Here is a 27,260-nt window from a genome sequence, read left to right as displayed (position 1 = left end):
TCACCATTCATGTGAAATGTTTGTTGAAAAGAGAGAGTCTAGGCCCCAAACCAGATGTCCCAGGGAAGAAGGGCTTGGAAAACATGTAGTATTAACAAGCACCCTGGTGATGCAATCAGCAGCTGGGTTTCAGAAACTTGGCTTTGAGTTCTCAACTTACTTTGAAGATTTGAAAACAATATAATTTCAAATATTGGCAACTTCAACAGCACCCAGGACTTCTGAGGCACTCAGACCAGGCCAGTGGGATGCAGAGGTTTGCACTTCACATAAAAACGAGACAATTTCACAGGGCGCAGTGACTCACGCCTATAACCCCAGCACTTAGGGAGGCCGAGGTGGGTGGATTGCTTGAGCCCAGGGGTTTGAGGCCAGCCTGGGCAACATGGTGAGATGCCTGTCTCTATAAAAATTAAATAAATAAAAAAAAGCAGCAGAAGAGACAGAGAGGCATGTGCACGCACACACACGTGCACACACATACACACACACATACATACACACACATACATACACACACATGCACACTCCAAAGGAGCCTGCTTTAATATTCCTAAAATGCCTGGGAACTAAAAGCCCTTCCCACTGTCCACTCCTTACCTCCACCCTGCAGCCGCCCATGGAGGGACCGGATCACTTTGGCACTTCCGAACCTCTTGAAGCGGGCTTTCACGTGCTCATGGTACCACTCCAGTGAGCCGATCTTCACGACTCTGCAGAGACAAGCACAGGCGCATGGCACCGCCTAAGTGCTGAACACAAGTCTGCATAAATAACACACACACATGCACACACACACACAAGCGTGCACATGTGTGCATCCACCCTTCTTCAGCTAGCCTCACTGAAGGGACATGCCAAATTCAGAAACTATCAAGATCATTTTACCTCAAGGCCTGGGCTCACCTGGCCAGATGGCAGGGGTCACAGATCCAGCCCTGCTCCTCCGGGTGGACGCGGCCACAGCTTTTGCAGGTGAAGAGGCCACATTCCAGGCACTGTCTTTTGCTATTCACAAGTAGCCGGTAGGGCTGCAGGCAGTGGGTGCAGTGGGTCTCATTCAGATGGGCAGTGTCGGAAAGCAGCTCCCTCTTGGAGCTTTCCTTCTTAATCTTGCCCTTCAACCCCCTTGGAAAAATATCAGAAACAAGAAATACGTTGGGCATCTTGTTTTTGCCACAGGCTTTAAGTGTGTACATGTACATACACATACACACAGACACATACACACACACAGTAACGGTCTCCTACGCAGAAAATAGTGACCCAAAGTTGGGCAAAGGCACACAGGCATCTTTGTGTCGCGGGCTGAGCTCAAACGGGCAATTTTGGTAGGCTGGAATGGAAACACGTTAATTTCATACAAATGACATTGCATTCAAGCATTTCTGTGGCTGTTTACGATTGTACCAATTTTGGTTGGCAGGTCACTGCACCCTCTCCAGGGCGGTCACAGAGTCCTGAGGGCAAAGCCAGATGGTGTTTCCTGATCAAGCATTTTTGGGTCTCTTCCAGCAGGGGGGCAAGAGTTGAGGTCCCCCAGAGCACGGCTGAAACGGCTCGGTGTTTCCAGAGCAGGAATCATCCAGCACCCAGAAGTCTCAGGAAAACTACAGTTCTCCTACACCATCCGAGTTTAACTAACACAGCTTCCTGGTGAACCTGCCAAGTTGAACTGATTGGAAAATGTACCCTTAGATGATAATGAACACATTTCTTTTGTTCTAGAGTTCAGAGAATGTCTGCCAAACATAATATTTTCAGTTTCAGACGAGATAAAATTAATCCATTCTTAGTGACACAAACAAGAAGGACACTAGATGCCATTGTCTTCTGAGAACTCTGAAGTGCACTGATTTGGATGGGGACACCCAGAGTGTGGCAAAGGTGAAGAGACTGGAGAGTCCCACAAGGCAGTGGGAGGCCACCTCCGGTTTCAAGTGCAATTGGCTGAACTTCACTGATTTTCCTCTCTCAACTATTTACAAAAATATTCACTGAGATGGACACAAAATCAGGCTCTCGTCATAGCTTCAAAAACCAAGAGAAAAAGCATCAAGCAGTTGTAGGAATCTGGGGGCTACCGCCATCCACAGACTACAGTTTAGATAAAGCTGCACTGACAAGGTAAAGTCTTTGCCCCAAAGAGAGGAGCACAAGTCCCTGGAACCAGATGGGAAGGGCCTCACCCCCTCCATTTCCACTCTTGCCAGCTCTGCACCAACCAGAAAACCTGGAGGCCACCCCTTCGCCGGACAGGGCTTGTCCAGCCTGTGTCCCAGGGAGTACCTCTTCTTCTGTATCCAGGCAGAACAGTACCCTGAGGCCCAGCACAGCAGGAAGAAAGACAAAGACATGTGCACTGCCCTGCACCCCAGGCCAGAGGAGTCCTCTTACATAAGAGCCCAGGAGTGTCCTGGGGCAGCAGCTGGAGGTTGATATATTTCCGGGGCCGAAACTGGGGAAAAGGATAACTGTACTGTGCCTTAGATTCTTTAAAACATAACTTCCCTTCTTCATAGCCAGAGACCAGGAAGGGAGGGCAGAGAAGACTCCATTTGGGGAGGCCAAATGACACCTGCCAGCCACTCCAGGACCCGGAGCTTCAGATCCTGAGGGGTGAATGGGGCCAGAGCACTCCATGCACTCTGTTTATTGGGTTGACCAGAAGTCACTCCTCAACAGGCAAAAGCCAGGCACGTGGCTCCAAGTTAAAGTTAGCTTCAGGAATAAAAGACCCTCCTGAATGTGACTTACCATCAGAAACAGACTTGAAACAAGTCAGCTTGGCGTGCTGAATGGGGCATAAGCAAGTACGTATAGTCTCAGCGAGAGGGACAGAGGAGACACGGGAGGAAACCAGGCTGAGATGGGAGCACCACCGGCTATGCTGATGGAGATGGAGACGAACCGGTTAAGACGGAGGTGGCGAGGAATCACAACCCACAGTGGAGGGGGCAATGGGCACAACTTCTACCGTGGAATATTAGATGCCAAGATTTCCAATAGTGGTCTTCAAAGTGTGGTCCAGGGACCTCTCCTCTACAGGTTCCTAAGATCCTTTAGGGGGCGGGTCACAAGGGCAAGGCTATTTTTGTAATAATGCTAAGACATCATTTGCCTTTTCTTTGCTCTTCGACGCCTGCACTGAAGGTGTAAAAACAATGGTGGATAAACTGCTGGGGCTTTAGCACGAGTCAGGGCAGTGGGCCCGACGGCACTGGCAGTTACTGTATCCTTCATCAAAAAGGAAAGGAGCTGGGCGCAGTGGCTCACACCTGCAATCCCATCACTTTGGGAGGTCGAGGCAGGTGATCACCTGAGGTCAGGAGTTCAAGACCAGCTGGCCAACATGGTGAAACCCCGTCTCTACTAAAAACACAAAAATTAGCCAGGCACAATGATACACCCCTGTAATCCCTGCTACTCGGGAGGTTGAGGCAGGAGAGTTGCTGGAACCAGGGAGGCAGAGGTTGCAGTGAGCCGAGATTGCACTACTGCACTGCAGGCTGGGTGACAGAGCAAGACTCTGTCTCAAAAAAAAGAAAAGAAAAAGAAATGAGAAGAAAAAACAGTTGCATTTAAGGATCACCTTGATGAAACACTGAAAGTTATGAGTCTTTTTGAACTGTGGCCCCCGTCCATGTCTTTTGAGTACTCCGCATGATGAGCTTGGAGGAGGACGGGAAGCTCTACCGCTGCATGTTGAAGGTGACAGATATTTCTATCAATGGGATTGGGCAATTGTTCAGACTGCAACCTGAGCTAGAAACTTTTCTTATGAAATACTATTTTCACTTGAGAGAACAACGGGGAGATGAACTGTTTCGACTTGGGTGCGTGGCAGATATTTTCTCAAAAATGAACGAAGTGTGACTCTCACTTCAAGGAAAAGAAGTGACAGTATTTATTGCCAGTAATGAAACGGAAGCTTTCAAGCACAAAATAGAATTTTGGAAAACATATATCGTCTGCTGTGAGCTTGACAGTTTCCAACACCAGGAGACTTTTGATGAGATCGCTGGTGAGAGTAACAGAAGTGGTGCTCTTTTGGGATGCATATGAAATGTGTCAACATTTGAGAAGTCTGCATAACTCAGTGAGCCAGTCTTCCAAATGATTAATGCACGGTGTTGCAAAAATCACACAGGGGTAGAAAATCCACCTCAAGTGCAAGAGAGACCAATGGGTTTCAACAAACAGGAAAGGAAGAGTTCACTAATGTGGTTCAGATTCCACATCACAACTAACCTTTAAGAAACTACCAACTGTCTGGGCGCGGTGGCTCACGCCTGTAATTCTAGCAGTTTGGGAGGCCGAGGCAGGCAGATGACCTGAGGTCAGGAGCTCGAGACCAGCCTGGCCGACATGGTGAAACCCTGTCTCTACTAAAAAGGCAAAAATTATCCAGGTGTGATGGCACGCACCTGTAGTCACAGTTACTCAGGAGGCTGAGGCAGGAAAATCACTTGAACCCGGGAGGTGGAGGTTGCAGTGAGCTGAGATTGCACCACCACACTCCATCCTGGGTGGCAGAGCAAGACTTTGCTTCAAAAAAAAAAAAAAAAAAAAAACAAACTCAACAACAAAAAACTACCAACTCCAACTGCTGGGTTTTCATGCTGTAACAACACATAATGTTAATTATCATCTACAAAGGCTCATTTTTTCAATTATATATCTGGATGAGCCTAGATTTTCTTCAAATACTACAGCCCAGACAATGTGTTATCACCCACTGAATGCAGAAGCAAGCAGAGAATTCAGCTGTCTTCTATTGTTCCAGATAAGGGAGGAGACCACCCCTCACATTGTCTTATGCCCAATTTCTGCCTCCGAAGAAAAAAGAAGTAAAAACTAAAAGGTAGAAATGAAATCCACAGGCAGAGAGCCTGGTGCCACACCCTCGGCCTGGTAGTTAAAGATCAACTCCTGACCTAATCGGTTATGTTATCTAGAGATTCCAGACATTGTATGGAAAAGCACTGTGAACATCCCTGTCCTGTTCTGTTCCGTTCTAATTACAGGTGCAGGTGCAAGCAGTCCCCAGTCATGTACCCCCTACTTGCTCATTTGATCACAACCTTCTCACATGGGCCGCCTTAGAGTTGTGAGCCCTTAAAAGGGACAGGAATTGCTCACTCGGGGAGCTCGGTTTTTGGAGACATGAGTCTGCCAATGCTCCCAGCTGAATAAAGCCCTTTCCTTCTACAGTTTGGTGTCTAAGGGGTTCTTGTCTGCAGCTGTCCTGCTAAGCAGACATTAAAGGGATTTGCAAAAACAGAACAACACCATTGACCTTATTCATGCTCTTATTTTGGGAAAACCTCATTTTTAATAAAAACTATATTTATGTTAACATATAGGGGGTTTACAGGTATTTTAAATGAGTGAATAAATAAATATTTTTAACTCCCAGTTTTAATTTCTGATGTGGTAAATATTAATAGATATGATTCATATGAATAAAGCTCTTTGGGGTTCTCAGTAATTTAGGAAATGTGAAGAGGTCCTGAGGCCCAAAGGTTTGAGAACCGCTGATTTCGAAATCAAGTTTGCTCCCCCTCCTAGAATGCAGAGAAAAGGGACTAAGCGATGGGACAGATGATGATGGCAAAGGCAGAGAAAGTGAGCCCCTGGCGGAGACAGAGCCCTGGAGACGGGGATGTGTAGGGTGGAAGGGACTGCTGCTGTCCTCTGCAGTCCCACCTCCAGGGGGCCCTGGGACACGCAGCCAGAGCTGTGACTGGTGGGGCAGAACACAGCCGAGGGGAGACTCCTGTCCTCAAGGGAGGCCCAGCAGCCTCTGAGGAAAGGGCACATACAAGGGAAGAAAAACGCTTCCAGGATGAGAAGAGGAAGGAAAGGCCACTTCTATGATGGGGTCTGGACAGGCGAGGTGAGCCAAGCAGGGTGAAGGGGTCAGACCTGTGCCCTGCTCTGCCCCTCTTGGGGTGGAATACAGACGGGGGTGTGGTGGCAACATGCAGGAATACTGGAGAGAGCCTAGGATGGCAGGGCTGGTGGCCACCCCTGCAGGCACAGCAAGGGGAGGATCCCCACTATGGCCGTCCCCAAGGTCCAGCACACAGGCCGGGGAGGAGATTGCATGAAGGGTCTTGCGGGCCTCCACTTGCATTGGGTGCCGGGGTGTTGGGGAATCCACATCCCTGTGGTCCTCAGACCATGTTCCAGCAGGACTGCATGAGATGAGGAGCAGCCAGGGGACTGGCAGAAGCTTGGGGTTGGTGGAAGAGGCCACAGCACGTGGGTATGTGGCTGGGATCAGGGTCTCAGTGGTTTGTGCCATCCGCATCTCGGTGCCCAATCAGTACCCTTCGCGTACCAGCCAGCGGCCCCATCCTGCAAGCTGACCTGCCCTCCACTCTGCATCAGGACCAGCAAGGAGGTGGCGACAGTGTGTGGAGTGCAGACCCCAACAACCCGGCCACCGGGAGGGTCATGAGCCCTTCTCCCAAGGCCCAGCTTCTGGCCTGGCCAAAAGCAGGGGTTGGGGAGTAGAAGTGGCATTGCGGGGAGCTCTGGAAGAGAAGCTGAGCCAGGAACAGAGACCCGGTAAGTGAGTACAGTCTGGGAGATCTGAAGCCCTGAAGCTTGCACTGTCTTGCTGCTCAAGGGTTGGGGCCTCACGAGCAGGAGCAGATGGGAAGTAAAAGACCTGTATTTCCTTCGCACAGCTTGGTTGGGCATGAGTGAGTTTTTGACCATGCCACCAAGGCAGCCATCACCTTAACAACACAGGAAAACTCTCCCAACCAGAGAGAAGAAACAAAGAAAGAGCTGGGTCTTCAGATTAGCGGGGTCACTGGATGGTAGGAGATGCCTACACAGACTGACAAGACCACTCAGTTCCAGGGTGGGCAAAACCCCCACTAGCATGGTGGAAAAAACCAGCGACCTCCAGCGGGGTGGAGGCCATGCAGGGGGCCCTTCCGCAAGGCTGAGGGCTGGCTGTGGGGCAGTGGCTCCTGTCCTACTGCTGCCGTTTCAGAGCTCCACCAACTCCATGGCTTAAAACAATGCAAATGCTGGCCAGGTGTGGTGGCTCACACCTGTAATCCCAGCACTTTGGGAGGCCAAGGTGGGTGGATCACCCGAGGTCAGGAGTTCAAGACCAACCTGGCCAACATGGTGAATCCCCATCTCTACTAAAAATACAAAAAATTAGGCCGGTGTGGTGGCGGGCACCTGTAATCCCAGCTACTCGGGAGGCTGAGACAGAAGAATTGCTTAAACCCAGGAAGTGGAGGTTGCAGTGAGCTGAGATCATGCCACTGCCCTCCAGCCTGGGCAATAAGAGCAAAACTCCACCTCAAAAAACAAAAGAAAATAAAAGAAACACAATAAAAAAAATGCAAATGTATTACCTGACAACTCTGGAGGGCAGAATTTTGACTCAGGATTCACTGAGCTAACATCAAGGTGTTGGCAGGACTATGGCCCCTCCTGGAGCCCCCAGGGGAGAATCTGCTTTCTGGCAGCTCAGCTTCTTGAGGGCTTCAGGTGTGTGGGCTCCTGGCCCCTTTCTCCATCTTCAAAATCAGCCATCCCTTCTGTTTCCAAGGCCCCTGTGATGACATTGGGCCCACGCAGGGAACCCGGGATCATCTCCCAGGCCCAGGCCAGCAGGTGGGCAGCCTAAAATGTTGTATAGCCTGAGGAATTCACAGGTTCGGGGGATCGGGACGTGGACATCTTTTTGGGCGGGATGATTCTGCTGACCACCGGTAGCAGCATCCCCACAGCCTGCAGGGGAAAGCGTATGAGTTCAGATTGTACTCCCGGCCAAGTGGAACAGAGATCCTCAAAGACAAAATCCACACTCCATGCCATGCCTGAGAAAATCACTTGAGGACAGACACCAGGTGATGGAAAAATGATTCCCGAGGGTGACCCTGAGTTGGGGGCTGGAGCACAAAAGACCCAGTGAGTCACGGGATTGAGGGGCCAAATGACTGAAAGCGCAGCAACCAAAGTAAACCTCACGTCAGGGCTAACAGCTGGCAGAGGATGGAAAGATGGCAGCCATTGCTGAGGAGCAGTGCCGGGGAGCCAGGCTCCCGATCCTGGGAACGCATGTCAGGAATTACCACGAGGGAGCTGGAAACTCACTAAAGGGGAAGGCCAAGATGACGATAAAAATGATGAAGAGGAAGTGAGTGGTGATGTGAGAACGGCAGGCACTGAGAGACAGAGCCTCAGTGAATCTCACAAAACATCTCAGACCAACGTTCCCCTCCAGGCCCTGCCTTGGAAGCAGATTCCCTGTTTTAGCCCCTATTTTTTTCATCTCTAGAGCTGCCTGTGTCAGTGATTCCTAGCTTGGTTAAGGGTGATTTCAAATTCCTTATTATCAAAAACATTTATTTTTATTATTAATTAATTAATTAATTTATTTTTGAGATGGAATTTTGCTCCGCCGCCCAGGCTGGACTGAAGTGGTGTGATCTCGGCTGACTGCAACCTTTGCCCCCCAGGTTCAAGCGATTCTCCTGCCTCAGCCTCCTGAGATGACAGGTGCCTGCCATCATGGCTGGCTAATTTTTGTATTTTTAGTAGAGATGGGGTTTTGCCATGCTGACCAGGCTGGTCTCGAACTCCTGACCTCAGGTGATCCACCTGGCTCAGCCTCCCAAAGTGCTAGGGTTACAGGTGTGAGCCACAGAGCCTGGCCAAAAAAAAAAAATTTTTTTTTTTTAAAGCAAGCCATGGTTTGCCCATGTCTCATACTGGGAGACCCTTACAGCTTCTCTCAGGAACCTCCTCTGTTTGCAGAGATCACAGATCCACGTCACCACCTATTTGCCTTTCCAGGGCAGGTTGGCAGGCCTAATATTTGATTTGTAGGCTGTGTCCTTTAAAACAGGGTGTTCCGTTTGGGCTTCAGCCTTTCCCCCAGGGCATGAGTCACCCAAGTCTGGCTATGCATGGTCTTGTAGTTCTTCCTGGGTTTGGGGAATATCCATTAATTTCTACCATAACCACAGCTGAGGGGCTACCCTAACAAATGCAGAAAGCAGTTACTGGAAGAATTTGATACAAGCATGATACAAAGCAAGACACAAATCAGCACCAACGCAAGCTCCAGAGTGCTAGGTGGAGGCCTGTTCCTTTTGTGCACAGCCCCAGGTCCCTTGGGTCCAGAACAGGGATGGGTGCCCAAGAAGTTCTGGGCTCTTCTGGGGACAGAGGGAGTTAAAAAGCTGTAACTCTTATCCAATGTTCCCTTCAAGAAGGTTTACTTTGGCCCTACTTTGTATTTGTAGAACAATAAAAAATAATAACATGTGATAATCTTTTCTGTACTCTTAAAACCTTCTTAATACCCAAGTGATACGAATGAATCTAAAACACTCGAGACAAGAGCACTCAGAGGACCACTTCTGTGGAACTCGCCACCAGCTTACAGGAAAACAGGGATGATGGAACTTTTGTGCAAACATCACGAGGATATCCTGAGCTAACTCTGGACTCTGAAAAATTCCACAAAAGTAAACCGCTAGCTTTCTCCTACACATAAGCTTCAGAGAAAAAAAAGAGAGAGCAGAGAAGAGATCTTATAGATTCAAAAAGACTTAAAAGATACAGTAAGCAATGTAAGGTCTGGATCTTATTGGGAGCTGAGGGGAAAAGTTTGAACACACATCAGATATTTAAGGAATTAGAGCTAATTATTTTATTTATTTATTATTATTATTATTATTATTATTTTTTGAGGAGTGCAGTGGTACGATCTCAGCGTACTGCAACCTCCGCCTCCCAGGTTCAAGCAATTTTCCCGCCTCAGCCTCCTGAGTAGCTGGGATTACAGGCAAGCGCCACCACGCCTAGCTGATTTTTGTATTTTTAGTAGAGATGGGGTTTCACCATGTTGGCCAGGCTGGTCTCAAACTCCTGACCTCAGGTGATCCATTCACCTTGGTCTCCCAAAGTGCCGGGATTATAGGCGTCAGCCACTGCGCCTGGCCCATTTTTCTTATTTATTTATTTATTTATTTATTTATTTGAAACGGAGTCTTGCTCTGTCGCCCAGGCTGGAGTGCAGTGGCACGATCTCAGCTCACTGCAACTTCCACCTCCTGGGTTTAAGAGATTCTTGTGCCTCGGCCTCCTGAGTAGCTGGAATTACAGGTGCCTGCCACCACGCCTGGTTAATTTTTTGTATTTTTTTTTTTTTTTTGGTAGAGACGTGGTTTCACTATATTGGCCAGGCTGGCTTCGAACTCCTGACCTCAGGTCATCCACCCTCCTCGGCCTCTCAAAGTGCTGGGATTACACGTGTGAGCCACTGTGCCTGGCCTAGAGTGAATTATTTTAGATGGAATATCTATTTATGGGGGAAAAAGGAGATGGGAGGAACAATAACACGAGAGAATACACCAAAACACAGCAAGCTATCACTCACTGCAGGCAAACCTGCAAATGCTAAAAGTAAACATTTACCAGATATTCATCACAGCTAGGTAACCTGCCTCAGCCTCAGTTTCTCACCTGTGCATGGTGACAGTAAAAGTAACCACATCACAGGGGTGTCTGAGGGTTAAAGTAGACAACGAGATGAAGCTGAAAGGGGTCATCATCCAACATGAACCCAGAGAGCTGTGGAGTCGGTCATGGTCAGTATGGTGCTGGGGGCTGGTGACACAGCAGCCAATGCAATAGAGCCCTCATGGGACTTAGATGCCCGCAGGGATAAGACACTAACAAGGAAATGACTCACTGGGTACTGGAGAAGGGCTAAGGAGGAAATGGAGGAGGGAGTGAGGTCCCACGGTGAGCAGGAGTGAGGAGGGTGAATTTCATCATAAATGTGACGGAAGCTCTGTGGGGGTTATGATGACTTGATCTACATTTTTAAGGCATGAGTCTGGGGGATGTGGGGAGAATGGACAACAAGACAGTGAGGCTGGAGGAAGAGAAGAGCGAGTGTGTGTGTGTGTGTGGGGTGGATTCCTGTGGTGTCCACAAGGAAGACAGTGTGGCATTAAGGGTGGTGAGCAGTGGCTGTATTGGTTGAGCCATGGGGCTGGCTGAATGTGGGGTGTGGGGTGAGAGGGACGGAGCAGAGACAGCCACGAGTCCTGGGAACTTAACTTTGGCAACCAGCCTGCGTCCAAGATGGGGATGGGGTGCTTGGAGGTGGAGGAGAAATCACAACTTCTGTTTTGGACATGCTGGGACAGAGATGCCAGTGGGACACTCTGGCTGCAGAGTCTTGTAGGCCTTTGTCTACCAAAGTCAGAGTTCAGAGGACACGTCTCTGATGTGGGTGTAAACTTGGGACTCATTGTTTAGATGTGTTGTCTAGCTGCTATAGTAGCCCCGTGCTGCTAGGGCACATGCAGCTATTTACGTTTAAATTAATTAAAATTGAACACAATTAAAACTTTGGTTCTCCGGTTGCATTAGCCACACCTCTAGTGTTCCATAGCCTTGGAGGGCTGGTGGCTGCCCCATGGGACGTGCAGATACGAACATTTCCCTCTCTGCAGAAAGTTCCATCAGGCAGTGCTGGTCTGGAACTCATTTAAAACCTTGGGGCTGGACAAGGTCACTGGAGAAGTGAGTAACACAGAGCAGAGAAGAGAGTTGGGCCAGGGTCCTCGATCCTGCAAAAGGTAATATTAAAGGAGTCCAAGAGGTTCCAGCGAAGGAGACAGAGAAGGGGCTAGACTCCAACACACAACGTAGAGCCACTTCCAGAGAGGGCTCAATGAGTGCGGAGCTTCTGCTGATATTATTGGATTTTTCTATATATTTTTTAAAAAGTAAAATGTGGCTAAGTGTAGGGGCTCACATCTGTAATACCAGCACTTTGGGAGGTGAGAGTGGGAGGATCACTTGAGCTCAGGAGTTCAAGACAAGCCTGGACAACATAGAGAGACCCCATCTCTACAAAAAATTAAAAAAATTAGCTAGGTGTAGTGGTGCACGCCTGTAGTCTCAGCCACTCGGGAGACTGAGGTGGGAGAATTGCTTGAGCCTGGGACATCGAGGCTGCAGTGAGCCATGATCATGCCATTGTACTCCAACCTGGGTAACAGAGCAAGACCCTGTCTCAAAAAACAAAACAAAAAAAGTAAAATGGGATAAAATTACATGTTCATAACTTGCTTTTTCTACTGGACAATGTCTTGTGAATTATTAATGTCAATTTATTTCTATAGCATTATTTTTATTGGGTGCTGAGCAACCCATTCTTAAATCCGTTGTTAAATGTGGTATTTAACCAAAGCCTGAACATTTAGACATTAGGGTCTTTCTAATTCTTCTCTCCTGTAACCCTTGTCTGATTCTCTCCTTATGATGACTTTCAGCAGAGGACCTGCTGGCTCAACGGGTGAGCATACTTTTAAGACTTTTGCTACCTTATTCCAAATTGGCCTCTGCAAAGATCGGATATGGTGGCCATTACCCATGTGTGGCCATCAAAAACCTGCAGTGTGACTGATAAGACTGAAGAGCTAAATTTTATTTAATTATAATTTTATTTGATTTAATTATAATTAATTTTAATAGCCACGAGTGGCTAGTAGCTTCTGTCCTGGACAGTGCAGCCTTAGGTCTATTTATATGATGATTTAACTGGGCTGTATTTTTTTTTTTTTTCTTTATCTTCATCAATATGTGGTGTCAGGGCAAGGCTAGTGAACACTCTGGTATGAAGCAGTTCAAATCACACAGGATTTATTTGTTCTTTGACCATTTGAAAGATCCGTCCATGAAAACATATGGATCCAAACCCTCTAGGAAGATCTGTCATTGGCAATTTATCCCAATAATGGGCCAGCAGGAAAAAGAGGAAGCTTCACACTAACCACAGAGAAAGGTCAAGAGAGTGTGGGGAAAGGAACACCCAGGACACACAGAGGGTCGAGAGGGCAGAGTTGGGAGGGACAAAGGCTGAGAAGGGGCTGCTGATCGGGCAGCTCCTGGGACAGGACGTGGATGTTAAGTCAAATCTATCCTATAACGCCTGTCTGATGCCAATGGTGCTAACATCCTAATTTTGTGCATCTTCCAGTTTTGGATCCCATGGTGCACAGCACTGTGTCCTTGAGGGAGGCAGGAACCGCCCTCCCACTCGATATAGCAAACAGCCCGTTCCCAAATCCCTAGTGGCACAGGCGACTTCAGGGAGAGATTTTAACTGCCTGGGCTAGATCAAGACGTGCTGGCTTCCCCTTCCTTCTCACTGATCCCTCCTAAGGGCCAGCAAGGAGAGCCTTGTCAGGGGTGTGCATCTCTGAAGGTCCACAGCACAACCTGCAGGGAGGGGCAGGCCTGGCCAAGGGAGCAGGAGCTTCCGTGGCTTGAGGACAGTACTCTGGTCATGGGGGGCGGGGTTGTCTCAAGGTCACGTGCCCTCCTTCCTCCAGCATATCAGGGATCTGGACCAGCTTGTTTGTCCCGCTTTGACAGAGGAGAAATCAAAGTTGTGTTGTTCTGACGCTGTGGGAAAAGGTGCAGGCATCACCTCCAGACCCTGCCCAGCGTCCTTCAAGGTGACTGATGCTCACACCTGGGGAGAAATACTGAATCCATCTGACAGACATCTGCTAATTGTAAGAATGTTAAAAGAAATGCATTTTCTTTGGTTTGATAACTGGTACATTAAGTGAATCGGCTCTTAAGCAAATCACCCCCCTGGCACACTTGTGTCTGGGGCACTGGCCTTGAGTCTGCACGTGGTGTTCCCCTGATGCTTATTTGGGGCAGTAAAACTCTTTCCAAGCAATGACTGGGTGTGTTTCTTGGTTTCGTAATTCCCCCACCCCTGTTCTCTCCTCTATCCTATCAGTGGCCTTGGGTTTCCTCAGGCTGGGCCTCGCCCACGGGCATCCCCCTCAGAGTATGTGAGACACACTGGAAACTGCTGGAAGGTTCCCGAATTGCTACATTTGTTACCGCTACCCACTGAGTGGTCCCTTGGGCACCAGTTTCTTCATCCAGCCTCTTGCTGATTAAGATATTTAAGACTCGGTGACCGGGAACAGACATGAGGACCCTGAGGTTGTCACCCAGAGAGACGCTACAGAGAACGGGATTCCGTGGTGGGAGCACACAGATGACTGTTCATGTTGAAATTGGTTAAACGCACAGATTAACAATGATGAAAGACGGGGAAGAAGGAGGTTCATTATTGGAAAAGTTATCTTCTGTTTCATCGTGGACTTCTGGTATTTTCGGCAGCTCTTCTGCAGAACCAGTTTTGGTGCTGAGAACTAGAGCCTTTATTCTACGCTTGTTTTCTCTGTAGCCTTGCTGGGCCTCCACACCGCTCGGTCTGAGCAGAGCACACTGCGAGGTGTGTTTCGACCTTGCGGTGCTCACGGCACCTGCACGTGACGCGTGCCCACATGCCAGGGCCCTGCCACTCGTCAGGGCTCATGAGGCGGCAGATCTCCTTTTAGTGACAAATTTAACCAATAGGGCAGTCAACAAAAGACAGGCACAAATGAAACAATAAGAAACTCAAAAACCTCTTAACTACCTCTACCTCCACGCTGTTTACATCAGGGGTCCCCAAGCCCCGGCCGCGGCCGGCCCAGTAGGGGTCCCTGGCCTGTGAGGAGCCGGATTGCATGGCAGGAGGTGAGTGGCGGGTAAGAGAGCATTTCCCGCCTGAGCTCCGCCTCCTGCCGGGTCAGTGGCAGCTTAGATTCTCATAGAGCTCCCATAGTTCTCTATTGTGAACTGTGCCTGCGAGGGATCTAGTCTGTGTGCTCCTCATGAGAATGAGAACGAGGCGGAACAGCTTCATCCATCCCCAAACACACCCTCAGCCTCCTCCCCCCCAACCCCCACATCTGCGGAAAAATCGTCTTCTATGAAACCGGTCTCTGGTGGCAAAAAGGTTGGGGACCTCTGGTTTACACGATTCTTTGCCTCCCAAATGTGTCACCCGCTGAAATGTATTCTCATAGTAAGAACCATCATAGCAATGCCACTTGGGGCTTCAGTATTCTCCACCTAACACGACCTTGACACAGGCTTTCCATACCACTGTCTCTCTGCACACGGACATTTTCAACACGGTACTCTAGGCTCATGTGGCCCCTTCCCATTGGAAGGCATTTGGGGATGTAACAAGCCCACCCCCTAATCACATAGCAGGCTGAGAAGACACAGCAGAGTGGGCCCATTACACATCCCCCCTCATTGGCTCATTCTGGGCAAACGGCCTCAGGTACAGAATGAACAATGTGACCTCAGCTGCAGCTAACTGGCCACCAGCGGCCCCCCAGGCAGGGTCAGCAGAACCCATGTGACTACAAAAGTCCCTTCCTAAGAGCACTGAGAGGTGACCCGGGTGCATCCTTTCTTAAGAGTTCTGCGAGGTGACCTGGGTTTGTCCCTTCTTTGCAATGTGAAATGATGAAAAGAACATGAAATAAGGAAAGATGGGTGTCAGAAGTGGCTGAGCCACAGACAGGAAACGCGTGGGAGTTTCTGTGAAACCCACTTCAGATAAGCCTGGACTGGAGCAGGGCAGACCACTCAACAGTTCCCTGGAAGACAGTGCCTGCCTGGGACCCCAGGCCCCGCTAGCTCCCTCCCTCTGCTCCTTGGAAAACGTGGTTCTCCCTCCCCTTTTCATTTCTCTGCATTTGCCTACACGCAGGCAATGAGAAGTTACAAGTTGCCATTTGAATTAAGGGCTGACAATAGCCAGGGCGGCCCTGGAGACAGGGCAGGATGCACCTGGGAAGGATCCACCTGGAAGGGGGGCTCTACTAATGAGAATGATGTTCTGCCCTTGGCACAACCTGAACGCCAAGGCTGAGGCAGGGAGACTCGCCCTAGTTAAAACAGCGAGAACACATTTGAGTTGACTTAGAGAGAATGGGAAGGAGAGGGTGAGGGACTTCAGAATGTGGAAATGGGGAATCTGAGACTCAAGAGAGGAGGGTGAGACAGGGCCCGTGAGATCGCATTTTCCTGCCAGTGCAGAGGGGACAGGGCGGCAGCCCTGGGGTCAGCTACGTAGAGGGGACAGGGCGGCAGCCCTGGGGTCAGCTACATAGAGGGGACAGGGCAGCAGCCCTGGGGTCAGCTGCATGCTGGTGGGCAGCCTCTGCTCAGGCTTTGAGAAGTTGGTCAGTGCAGGCCATGGCCACCAGGCTGGTACTGGCTGTACCAGGGCCAGCAGGATGGGCCCTCCCCAAAGGCCAGTAGTGAAACCTGTGCTATGATGAAATCCAGGGGTGATCAGTGGTCCAGGGTGAGGGAGAGTGGGGGATTGCATGGCTCTGACCCCGGCCCCTTCCCACCAAATGGATGCCCCTGCTCCATGTGCTGCTCTTGTGAACTGTTCTGCTTCACCTAACGGTTTGTCGTGGACCCTATTCAGCCTGGGGACCCGAAGTCCCCCTTCTGCTGCTCCTTTTGTCTCATTTCTTGGCACTTTATCTCCTCAACATGCTCGAGCTGAAGTCCCCGGGTCTGGTCCCTGTCCAAATTCCCTTCCAGCTTTAAATGCTGTGGTCAGCTGAACAATGCTGCCCCGCCCCGCCCCGCCCCAAGGTGTTCATGTTCTAGTCCCAAGAACCTGTGAAAATTTCACCTCACATAGTAAAAGAGACTTTACTGATGGAATGATATTAAGGATCCTGAGATGGGAAGAGGGTCCTGGATGATACAGGCAGTCCCTAAATGTAACCGTATTTCTCCTCATAGGGGAAAGAGGAAGGCAAGAAAGTCAGAGAGAGATGTGAGCATGGAGGCACAGGTGAGACAGGGTGAGGGTGAGAGAGAGGCAGTGGGAGAGCGAGACATTGTTAGATGTTGTGCTGATGGCCTTGGAGGTGGAGGAGGGGCCAGCAGCCAAGGAATCCAGGAAACTTCTAGAACCTGGAAAAGGCCCAGAGATGGGTCCTACCTCAAGCCTCCAGCTGGAATGTAACTCTGAGGACACCTTGATTTTAGGACTTCTGACCTGCAGAACTGCAGGAGAACTGTGTGTTTTAAACCACGACATCTGTACCGTACAAGCCACATAGGCAGCAGTCCCAGAAATGAACACAAATACCATTCATCTGTTTTACCATATGAAGCTTCACCTTTAGGAAGCTCTCATAACAGCATCTCCTCTGAGCTCTGGACTAGTGAACGTGTCCAACACCCGCTCAACGTACCTGCGTGATGTCACTTCAACATGCCTGAAACATTTTCCCCAAACCTCTCCATCTGTGGCCTCCCCAGCAGAGCTGACCTCCACCCTGTCCTCGAAGTTGCTCTGGCCACAACCTTGAAGTTGCCCTTGACCCCTCTCACCCTGGAGACCCCCTATCTGATCTCCGGACAAGCTTGCTGGCTCTGCCTGCAAAGTGCATCTGGTCACTTCACAGAGCCCACCACTGTGAAACAGAAACCAGGACTTGCTGTTGCTCTGCTTGAAGGTCTGTGGCGACTCAGGGGAAGGATAAGGCCCTATGAAGCTCTGCAGGATTCCTGTGACCGGCACCGATCCCATGCCCCCAACCGCCTCTCTTCCTGGCCCCCTCATTCGCTCCACTCCAGCCTCGCCAGCCTATGCTCTCCCTGCCATCTTCAGCGGGGCCCTCTGCCCTCCACTCTCTGGCCTCTGCCCTCTACCATCTGCCGTCTGCCCTACACCCTCTGCCCTCTGCTCTCTGCCCTCCACCCTCTGCTCTCTGCCCTCTGCTCTCTGCCCTCTGCCCTCCGCTGTCAGCATCCTCTCAGCTTTTGCTTAACTACTTCCCTCATATTGCTTCCTTCTCATAGGGTGACCCAATCCACTAAAGACATCAAGAAAGGATAAGGGGGCCCAGATGATAGAGAGGGAAGGAAGATACACAGTGGAGGGAGGAGTGAACAAGGATGGGTGGGTTTTAGCCCAGGTGGGTTTTGTACCAGGGCAGAGTGGTACAAAACCGTGCTGGGGTCTCCCACGGTGAGGTCGGGATGCTGCCTGGCACTGCTGAAAAGAAAGGTAGAAGGGCAGCTTCCATCCTAAAGACTTGATTCCAACATTGGGGTGTTTCAGAATGGCACGGAGACTCCCCCCATGTATCACTTTTTGCTCTATTCTTCAAAGATGTGGCCTAAGTATCACCTGGCTTAGGAGATATCACCCTGGAAGCTGGATCAAGTTGAAATAAAACTATTCAGAGAACAAGTGAATGTAGTTTGGCAAGTCAGATCCCTTCTCTGAGAAAACCAAGGCCAGAAAGAAGAGCTATGTCCCAGACCCGGCTTCCTATCCATCACTCTTCACCCTGCACGTGGCCATCTACCCACCCACACAGCACCCAGAGTATGGCCCTGGGGGGAGATCAGGGACCCCGGGCTCTGTGGGCTCAGCACGGCACACTCACTCTAGTCGTTCCTCTTCTTTCCTTCGGAGGTCAAAATCTCGTTGAACAACTTCCAAGATGTGCTGGGCCTCTTCATCAGTGAGCTTGGAAAGATCCAGTTTCTTCCCCATTTCTGCTTTTTGTCAGGGTCACACCTGGAATTTCACAGGATCACAAGTCATCAGTCCCAGAAGCCTACTGATGCCAACCAAGTCACAGAGTAAGAGACAACACAGAACGCTGCTGACTTCTCAGGACATCTGTCTGTACTTGGGTTAAATGGTTTTCTAGTGCTTGTCTGGAAACTTGTGTAGATTAATGAATTTAAGCGAATCTATACAAAATTCCCACATTTGAATTTTAAAAAGGGTCTACTTCCTACTCTCCCAAACACACTCAGCCACAGGTCCCTCATTCTCTTTCCACTGTGGGATAAACGTCAGTGATCTCCCCATCCAGGGGCACGGCTCCTTTCCCTGGCCTAGGGTTGAGCTTTGCAACAGAAAACCCTGGGAGAAATGCTCCACTCCTGAGGCTTCTCACCTTAAGTTTCTTGGGAGCGGGAACAGCACAGAAAAGAGGAAACTTCACAGCAAATTCAGTCAGCTCAGAGTTTTCTATCATCTCCCAGACCGCCTAGAGCGATGCTGCCGGCTCTACATGGGCAGGAATGCCTGGATGACTGACCCACTGGGTGGAAAAGTTGGGAGACTCCACAGCACTTGGAAGGTTTCATCATCCTCCGGGTGTTGGGGGCTGTTCAGGTTTGCCATGTGTGTGGTGAGGGATGGCTCCAGCGGGAGGTCATATGAGCCTGATGCCTGAGAGGGCGATGTGCTTGTGCTGGGAATAGCCACATAATTTCCACGGAGAGGCAAAAGCAATGCAACTTGGGAGAACAAAACATCTGGGCAGGATGAGCTTTATTTACTCGAGAGGTCAGCTATGGGGCTGCCCAGCAGGGATTCTCAAGCCTGGTGTGTATTAGGATTACCTAACATGAGTGGTGGCCAGGCCTCACCCTCAGCAAATCTAATTAAATTTTTTAAAAATGTTACTTTATTATTATTTTTTTCTTTTAGAGACAGGTCCTCACTATGCAGCCCAGGCTGGTCTTGAACTCCTGGGCTCAAGTAATCCTTCTGTCTTGGCCTCCCAAAGAACTGGGATTCCATGTAGGAGTCACGGTGCCTGTCTGAGAATCTGGTGTGACTCCGCTGCTTAGCAGAGCAGCAGCCTCACTCAATGCACTGTGTGATGCAGTGTTTATAGGTAACCTGATGACCAAGAAGTCAAACCTCAGATGATCTTACGCCCTTTTTGAAGTTCATCAGACCTGATCCCAATCAATGTCCAAAGGACAGAGGAGGGAAAATCCAAATGCCAAAAGCCAAGATAAGCAGAACCTTAGAATCTTGCTTGCTACTCAAAATGTTGTTCATGGACTGGCAGCATCCCCTGGGAACTTGTTAGAAGTGCAGACTCTCAGGCCCACACCCCAGACCTACTCATTCAGGATCTGCCTTTGAACAAGATCCCCAGGCAGCTCGAGTGCATGAATTGGCTCATGCTGCTGTCCTCAGACCCCTCTGAGTAGCAAAGCTCTAAGGGAGACTCATTCACTTGGGTGGTGGGCGAGTCACAGAGGACTTTAACCTGTACATCCTGTCGGGTGGGTGATGGGTGTGAGGCAGGGGAGTGATGCAGTGGTGGTGGCTGAGGAGAGAATGACAGATCTTGTTGGCTTTTCATATGGCAATATCATACAGGCCTCACAGCTCATGTTGATGTGGACATTACTGCTGGGTATAAAATTGGAGGCACAATTGTACCAGGGAGACCCTCACCACCAATGCATGCACACCGGGACACTGCAAAACTGTGCATGCTCCCCACAGAGGACTTCCCCTGACCATCCTGTGGTTTTTACTCCTTCACCTGTCCCCATCCCTTTAACATTTCTTTATACCCCTTAACAGTTGGTGATGTCTCATTAGTTATTGTTAAGTTCCATGAGAATAGCAACTCTATCTGTTCCCAGCACATGGCAGTTGCTTTTCTGTGCTTGAAGCTTCCTGGTGTGCAGCAGGCTGTGCCAGGGAAGCCCTCAGCCCTTAGATGCTGCAGCTATAGACAGACCAGCTCTTCTCTGGGCACTGAGGCTTTGGGGAATATTTTGTTTGGATGACTGGGAGTTCTGTTGTGAGTAACTGAAAGTTTAAAAACCACCTCGTGATTTCAACAAGTTTTCCTTGAGGACTTGAACCTATTTTCTCAGGAACATCAAAGAAAGGGTCCAATTTGTGTGCTTTCAGGGGGAAGTCTCAAAACCACCAAAAAGACTCAATTTTGCTTCTGAATTCTGGGAAGCATCTCCCATCAGTGCTGCTGACCATTTGAAAGTGTTTATCATAAAAATACTAACAAAACTCCCCCTGTGCTGGAGACGTACTTCGATTTTGTTGCACAAGAGGTTAATTATGAAAAGTTACATTTTCTGGGCAGATACCATTTAAAATAAAAATGTCTACAGAGCTCTCATGGAAGTCAGCCAAAAGAGTCCCTGGCTTATGCCATAAAAATGGGGAAGGATAATTTGTTGATTTTTTTTTTTTTTACACCCACACCTCAACATTTCCACTCTCAAATGTAAAGAGGAGTGTTTGCAATATAGGAAGAGATTGCCCCAATGCCCTGGGAGCATTCAAACTCTGTTCCTTTACAGTCAGATCTAGGTTCTGGTCAAGAAACCCTTACCACAGAACTCATTTTTGATGCTCCCACAGAGCACACACTTTCTGGTTTCTAAAGAATTGGAACAAAACGTTATTACACACTTTCTGGTTTCTAAAGAATTGGAACAAAACGTTATTATTTGATGCATGACTGGAGTTCATTCACTTTTACTTTTCATGAGTTCTGAAAAAAGGGATCATAAGAAGAGCATTCACCGACGTTCTATTTTCAGAATGGATGGACAGTGTGACCATCAGCTGAGGCATTATCATTCCCTCTCTTCTAACGTAGAAGCCAAAATTCCAGGCCTCAGTTTGAGAAACTTAAATCATGATATGTGAGGAAGAAAAGCAAGACAAAAGGAAAAACCTGCTTTTCTTATCTTGCAACCTTCTTAGAGCAATCAGTGACCAGTAAGTGAATGCATAAAAAGATCACAGTGCATCACAACCAATGTCCTAGAGGCTGCCTGGATACCTGTCCCTCCCTCTTTCTATCCCCTTTCAAATCTTGGTTTTGTTTCTTGTTTTTTGAGATGAGGTCCCAGTCTGTTGCCCAGGCTGGAGTGTGGTAGTGCAATCATGGATCACTGTAGCCTCGACCTCCATGGGCTCAGGGAGGTGAGGGCAGAGGACATGCTAGACCCATGAGGAGTGCAGGGCTGCTCTGTGCCTGCCCTAGCTGGGTGAGATGGGGGTGGGGGCTCCCAGAGTGCGTGTGTTGGGCGAGGGCAGACGCCACCCTGCTCCATCTGTTCCTTGTTCCATTTCTGTGTAGATAACGCCTGCTCACGAGGTTCCTGAACAAAACACTTCCCCTTAGTGCTTGTTCCACTGCTCAGATTCAATCATATTTTAACCACTGGAGACAGCCAGACTTCCCCAGTGGTTTAATAGCCGTATTAACAGAGGGATGGGACACAGGGATTAACAGACAGGGAGGAGAGAGTGGAGCTGGTTTTATAAGATGGATATCCCAGGCCCAGACCGCTGAATTCCAGTGGTGTGTCACCTTTATCCATTAAAGACTTGAATTCATTTTTTGGCCAAATTGAAGGGAAATCAGCGTGGGGGCTCCTTCTGGATGAAGAATTGGCTTAACTAGCTCTTGGGCTGGCTGCTCGGAGAGCCTTGGAACAATGGTGATTGTGGGTGATCACTTGCCTGAGCAAACAAACTGGCAAGCTAACGACAGCAGGAATGCTCTCTCTGACTCAGCCAAGGCGTGTCGTGTGTGTTATTCTTGCTGATAAAGGGGAGGTGGCAGAGATGACAACTGTGGTGCCCTCTGCCTTAATTCTTTGTGGCTATTTCCCGAATGCTGCTGTCCAGGTTGGCCTGTGTGGTTATTTCTGTAGGCGGGGCCCATCAGTAGGCACTGACCCCCAGCTCTCATCAGTGGCTAAATGAGCACATTTCCATCCAGAAGGGCCGCTCCCTTCCCTACAGGTGAACCAGGCACATCTGTGCTGCAGCCACAAGGGTCTGGAATGGCTCCAGCAGCAAAAGCACTGGGAGGGTGTTCTGCCCCTCAGCCACCTGCCTACCAAGCTGCCATCTCCTCTGCTCTACCGGTTCTCTGGGGAGTTGGTGGTAAACCTCACTGATAAATGGACATGAGTTCTGCATTTGCACCTAAAGCCTCAGTGCTAGTCTCTTCAGCAAGGATGGGTCCCAGGTGAGGCTGCAGAAGGAAGATGGGTCCCAGGTGAGGCTGCAGAAGGAGGATGCGGCTGAGAGGTGGCAGCTGGGTTCCCATCCCAGTTCAGGCACAGCCAGCCCGGCCGCCTGGGACAGATGCCCCTTCTCTCAGGGTCTTAGTATCCCCATCTGTACCATGGACATTGGCTGAGCTCCAGGACCTCTCTGGCCCTCTCCAGCCCTGGATGATGCCAGGATGTTGACATTAGGAGGGGGAGTGATGGCGTCGGGATAGTGGGGAGGAGTAGGGGCAAGGGCTGTTCCTCCAAAGGTTGCTTCTGAAAAGAACAAGATGGTTGGCCCTAGAAGAAGGCTGCACCAACCACTGAGACTGGGGCTCACTTGAGCCGTTGTTACACTGCGGTTGAAAGGCACCAAATTCACTTTTCACATTAGCCCACAGGCTCTGGGACACTTCCACCACCTCCAGCCCCTCACTGGGCACACATTCAGCTGGTTTTAATTTTCTCCAAGTCATACATGCTGTATTCAGCAAGACCCACTGACTCCCCATGTGTGTGCCTGACACCGCCCCATGTTCTCTAAATGTGTCCTCAGTCAATCTTCTGAGGCACCTGCTGCTGTTCTCTGAGCCTGAGTGAGGGCCAGGAGCACAGTGACCCATGCCTGGTACTTAGATACTGAAGAGCACGGCCCTGGGCGGGGAGGGGGCTGGGCCCAGAAAGGCTGAGACCTTGCTGAGGTCAGCTGAATCCCACCAGTGAGCAGGTGGAGGGATGGGTTTCTAAGGACAGATGCAGGCCAGCTGGAGGGATGGGTGTCTTAGGACAGATGCAGGCCAGCTGAATCCGAGGCAACATGTCAGCAGCGTGGTAGGCTAGTCCGGGACCCTTTTCCTGAGACTTCACAGCCCCCAGCAATGCTGGCCTTTGCACCTGTGGGGAGCCTTGCTCTCCCCCACTGTCATTTCACTCCCTCAGAAAGAAATATGTGAATAAGATACCAGTCACACCATCTAAAAACAGGGCCTGTAAAGGCCCCAACCCAAGCTCCGTGTGGAACAGAGGTGGAGTTTTCAGTGCCAGTTAACGTCAGTGGGACGCGGTGTTAAAGCCTGTGGAATTTTCGGGGATTTACAAGTGAGATTCCGTTCCTGTAGGGACCGGGGGCCAGAGCGGGGACCAAGCCCACAGGTGCTCACAGCTCACAGACCCTTTGGACATCTCTACTTCCCGCATCTCCCTGGCGGTCCCAGGGAGACTGTCTGCGAACAAAAGGTGATTCCAATAAAACAGAGTTTTAGATACCCAGAGGAAGCCGGGTGCCTCCTCCCATGCCAAGATCATCCAGCCTCTTACTCACCCCAAGACCAGCTCCTAGGGCCGGGAGGAAGCCTTTGCCCTGGGGCCAGCCTGCTTGGCATCAGCAGCCTTGGCCCAGTCTGCATGGCAGACTCGCAATGGAGGCAATGGAGCTTCTGATTAAAATCAACCGTTTTGCTCAAAATGGGGATACCCCACCACCCCACTTCCACCCGTGCCCGCACCCAGACCAGTCTGCTCAAAGAATCCAGGTGAAGCCTGGGGACTAAGGCTGGGTGGCTGGGAACGCGCTGTCCTCACCAGCCTGGACCAAGGCAGGGAGGCTGGCGGCTGGGGGCGGTTTCATACCAGTGGGTCTGCACGCGACACCGCGCACTCCCCAAAGCCTAGGCCCTCAGTCCTGGGTGCCACCCTAGCCCCGCTGTTCCCTCTTCTCGGTGCACTCACCGGACCCTCTCCGGGGGACGCTCAGTCCTTGGTCCAGCACCTGGGAGAGAAAGGAGGGCAACGAAGCAGGGCGTCAGGCCGGGGCGTCAGGTCAGGGCGCCGGGGCAAGGCTGGATAATGGGGGCAAGCAGAGCGGCTGGCTCGCGCCTGGATCTCGGGGCAGGCGGGCAGCTGGCCAGGCCCCGGCGCCTCCTGCCCGAACCACGTGGGCTGCACCCCGCTCCGCCCAGCTCCGGGAGCGCGGACACTTCTGGATGCCCTGCCAGGCCGAGGGCGGGACGTGCACCTGGGGCGCCCGCGCAGTGGGAGAGCCCGGGATACTCGCCCCCAGGTCAGTTTGGGGAGAAAGACGGCGGCGGGTGGGGAAGGTTCAGCACACAGCTGCGATTCCCGTGAGTTGTGGCGACTTTGCATGGGTGACATTGCGCGGCGGTCCTGCCTTGGGCACGGTGGACCCGCTTGCTGAGCGCGCTCTAGAACGCGCGGCACATCGTCGAAACTTCTAACTCTGCCAGGAGAGCGCTGTTTACTTCGGCTTTACAGATGGGGAAACTGAGGCTCAGAAACGCGCCCTACCAAAGCCACCGACCACTAAGTGGCAACGCCAAATAAAAAGTGGGACTTTAAGCCCAGGGCTTTCTGCTGCAGAGCGCGTGCCCTCACCCCTTCGATTCTGCCAGGCATCGGGACCAGGAGGGTCCCGCAGCCGCGGGCAACCCCGCTGCGGGGAGAAGACCGAGCCCTTGCCCGCCAAGAAAAAGTCAAGATCCGTGGGCAAATGGGGCAGATGTGGAAGCCAGGACGCGCGGCGCGGCGGTTCCAGGACCGAGGACGCGCTGCGGGGGACGCCTGGGAGCTCCGCGCCGCTGCGCTCTCCTCCTGGACTCTAGGGCCGGCCTTTGGGTGCTCAGTGGGGCCCGCGAACTCAGAGGGTTCCAAGGCCAGCCGCCGTCTCCAGTCCGCCACGCCTGCCTGTCCTTCCGAATTCCAATGAACCTTAGGGAATTGCCCTCCTCCCTCATCCTCCAGGACTGGGCGCTTCAGAACTTTCTCTCCCTCCTCCTCCCTCTCCCTTGTCATTTAAAAACTTACATTCTCTTCTTCAGGAACTGGTTTTGCAATTCAGTTTTCGTATCTGCAAAATGATAGGAATGAAGTCATCAGGTGAACAGATACTACTATCTCCATTTAACAGAAGAGGAAACGAAACCTTACAGGATTGTTGTGATATCACATTAGATTATTTGTAAACAGCTTTCAAAAGGCTGCAAAAGAATAAAAAAGAATGTTGTTGCCTGCTGAGCCCTGGGGAACACTGTAGGTGAATCAGGGTATTTCAGGTCCCTGGGCTGCCTTGGGACAGGTGCTGTCACCAAACACCATTGATTGTTGAGTGTGAACCCTGGAATGGGGTGAAGCTTACACTGAAGCCAGCGTTTCCACATCCCATATGATCTGGTGTTTATGTTTTTCATTTCCTTACCTCCTTGCCATATACCTTACTGTTGCTTGTAAGATTAATAAATCCCTTAAGAGTTGATGTGGGGACTTAAGTTCCTTAAGGGCAGAGTTTTTTTTTTTTTTAAAGTTTTTAATACTTTAGTGCTTATTTATTTGAACTAGTGGTTTTAAAAAATATACAACTGACACATGCTGATATATAAGGTATATAGTAAAGAATATAAGGAATATAAAATGAAAAGCCAATTTCTCTCTTATTCTACTACCAACCTCTACGACCTGAAAGCAATCATTATTAATGGTGTCTTGTGTATTCTTTCTGAATTGTGTGTATGTGCGTGTCTGTGGTTAAGCATGTGGGCTCAAACCAACTGCAAGAGTCGGAATTCCAGCTAGGAGTGTGGCCCACAAGCTGTGTCATCTTGGACCTGTTATTGAATCTTTTGCCGACTTTTTTTCTCTCTTCTCCGCGACGGGAATAGTAATGGGAGTTACACATAAGGGTGTTGTGGATCAGTATCCCTGCAGCTTGGGTGAGACACCATGTGGTGAGTGCTTGGTAAATACTAATAACTATTTCTGTCGAGCCACTTCATCCATTTTTGGTTGTAGAATATCCATTGTGTGAGTTACCATAATTACTTATCAGTCTTCTATTGATGGACAGTTAATTTTTGATTTTTTGCTATTTAAATGATTCTGCCATAAATATATCATTCTGCATAATCCTTATTGACACCTATCATACATAGGATGACACATAAATATCATTGTACATACATACTGATATATCTGTAGACTAAAAGCCTACAGATTTGGATTTTCTGAGTCAAAGGATGTACACAATTTTGAGAGAAAATTCTAGAATTATAAGCTTTTTTTTTTTTTTTTTTTTTTTTTTTTTAGACAGAAGCTTGCTCTGTTGCCAGGCTGGAGTGTGTGGCTTGATCTTGGCTCACTGCAACCTCTGCCTCCCGGGTTTGAGCAATTCTCCTGCCTCAGCCTCCCCAGTATCTGGAAAGACAGACGCACGCTACCACGCCCAGCTAATTTTTGTATTTTTAGTAGAGACAGGGTTTCACCATGTTGGCCGGGATGGTCTCGCTCTCTTGACCTCATGATCCACGCTCCTCGGCCTCCCAAAGTGCTGGGTTTACAGGCATGAGCTACTGCACCTGGCCCTAGAATTATAAATATTTAAAATGATTAAACAATCCTCAAATTACAGAAAGTTTCAAGGATAACACAAAGAACCCTCCCTTCCCCTAGCCATTTGTGATGAAGTTTCTGAC

At 49.9% G+C, this 27,260-nt stretch overlaps 1 protein-coding gene across 4 annotated transcripts in view; it reads right to left on the bottom strand.

The window, feature by feature from the left end:
- MLPH (melanophilin) overlaps window positions 1-26,021 on the bottom strand; it is a 65,805-nt gene extending 39,784 nt beyond the window's left edge. For 3 of the 4 annotated variants that reach the window (XM_023228739.3, XM_023228740.3, XM_023228741.3), the window contains exons 1-4: window positions 24,508-26,021; window positions 18,363-18,496; window positions 907-1,128; window positions 601-713 (exon numbers count right to left, since the gene is read on the bottom strand). In XM_023228739.3, the coding sequence (XP_023084507.1) occupies window positions 601-713; window positions 907-1,128; window positions 18,363-18,472 (445 nt within the window). In that variant the 5' untranslated portion in view covers window positions 18,473-18,496; window positions 24,508-26,021. The remainder of the gene's footprint in view (window positions 1-600; window positions 714-906; window positions 1,129-18,362; window positions 18,497-24,507) is intronic. The other variant, XM_023228742.2, reaches the window with a different exon arrangement.
- Window positions 26,022-27,260: the final 1,239 nt, after the last annotated feature.

Source organism: Piliocolobus tephrosceles, chromosome 11, assembly GCF_002776525.5.
Source record: "Piliocolobus tephrosceles isolate RC106 chromosome 11, ASM277652v3, whole genome shotgun sequence".
NCBI lineage: Eukaryota > Metazoa > Chordata > Mammalia > Primates > Cercopithecidae > Piliocolobus > Piliocolobus tephrosceles.
Note: the sequence above shows the minus strand (reverse complement) of the source record. Positions and strands in the feature narration are given on the sequence as shown.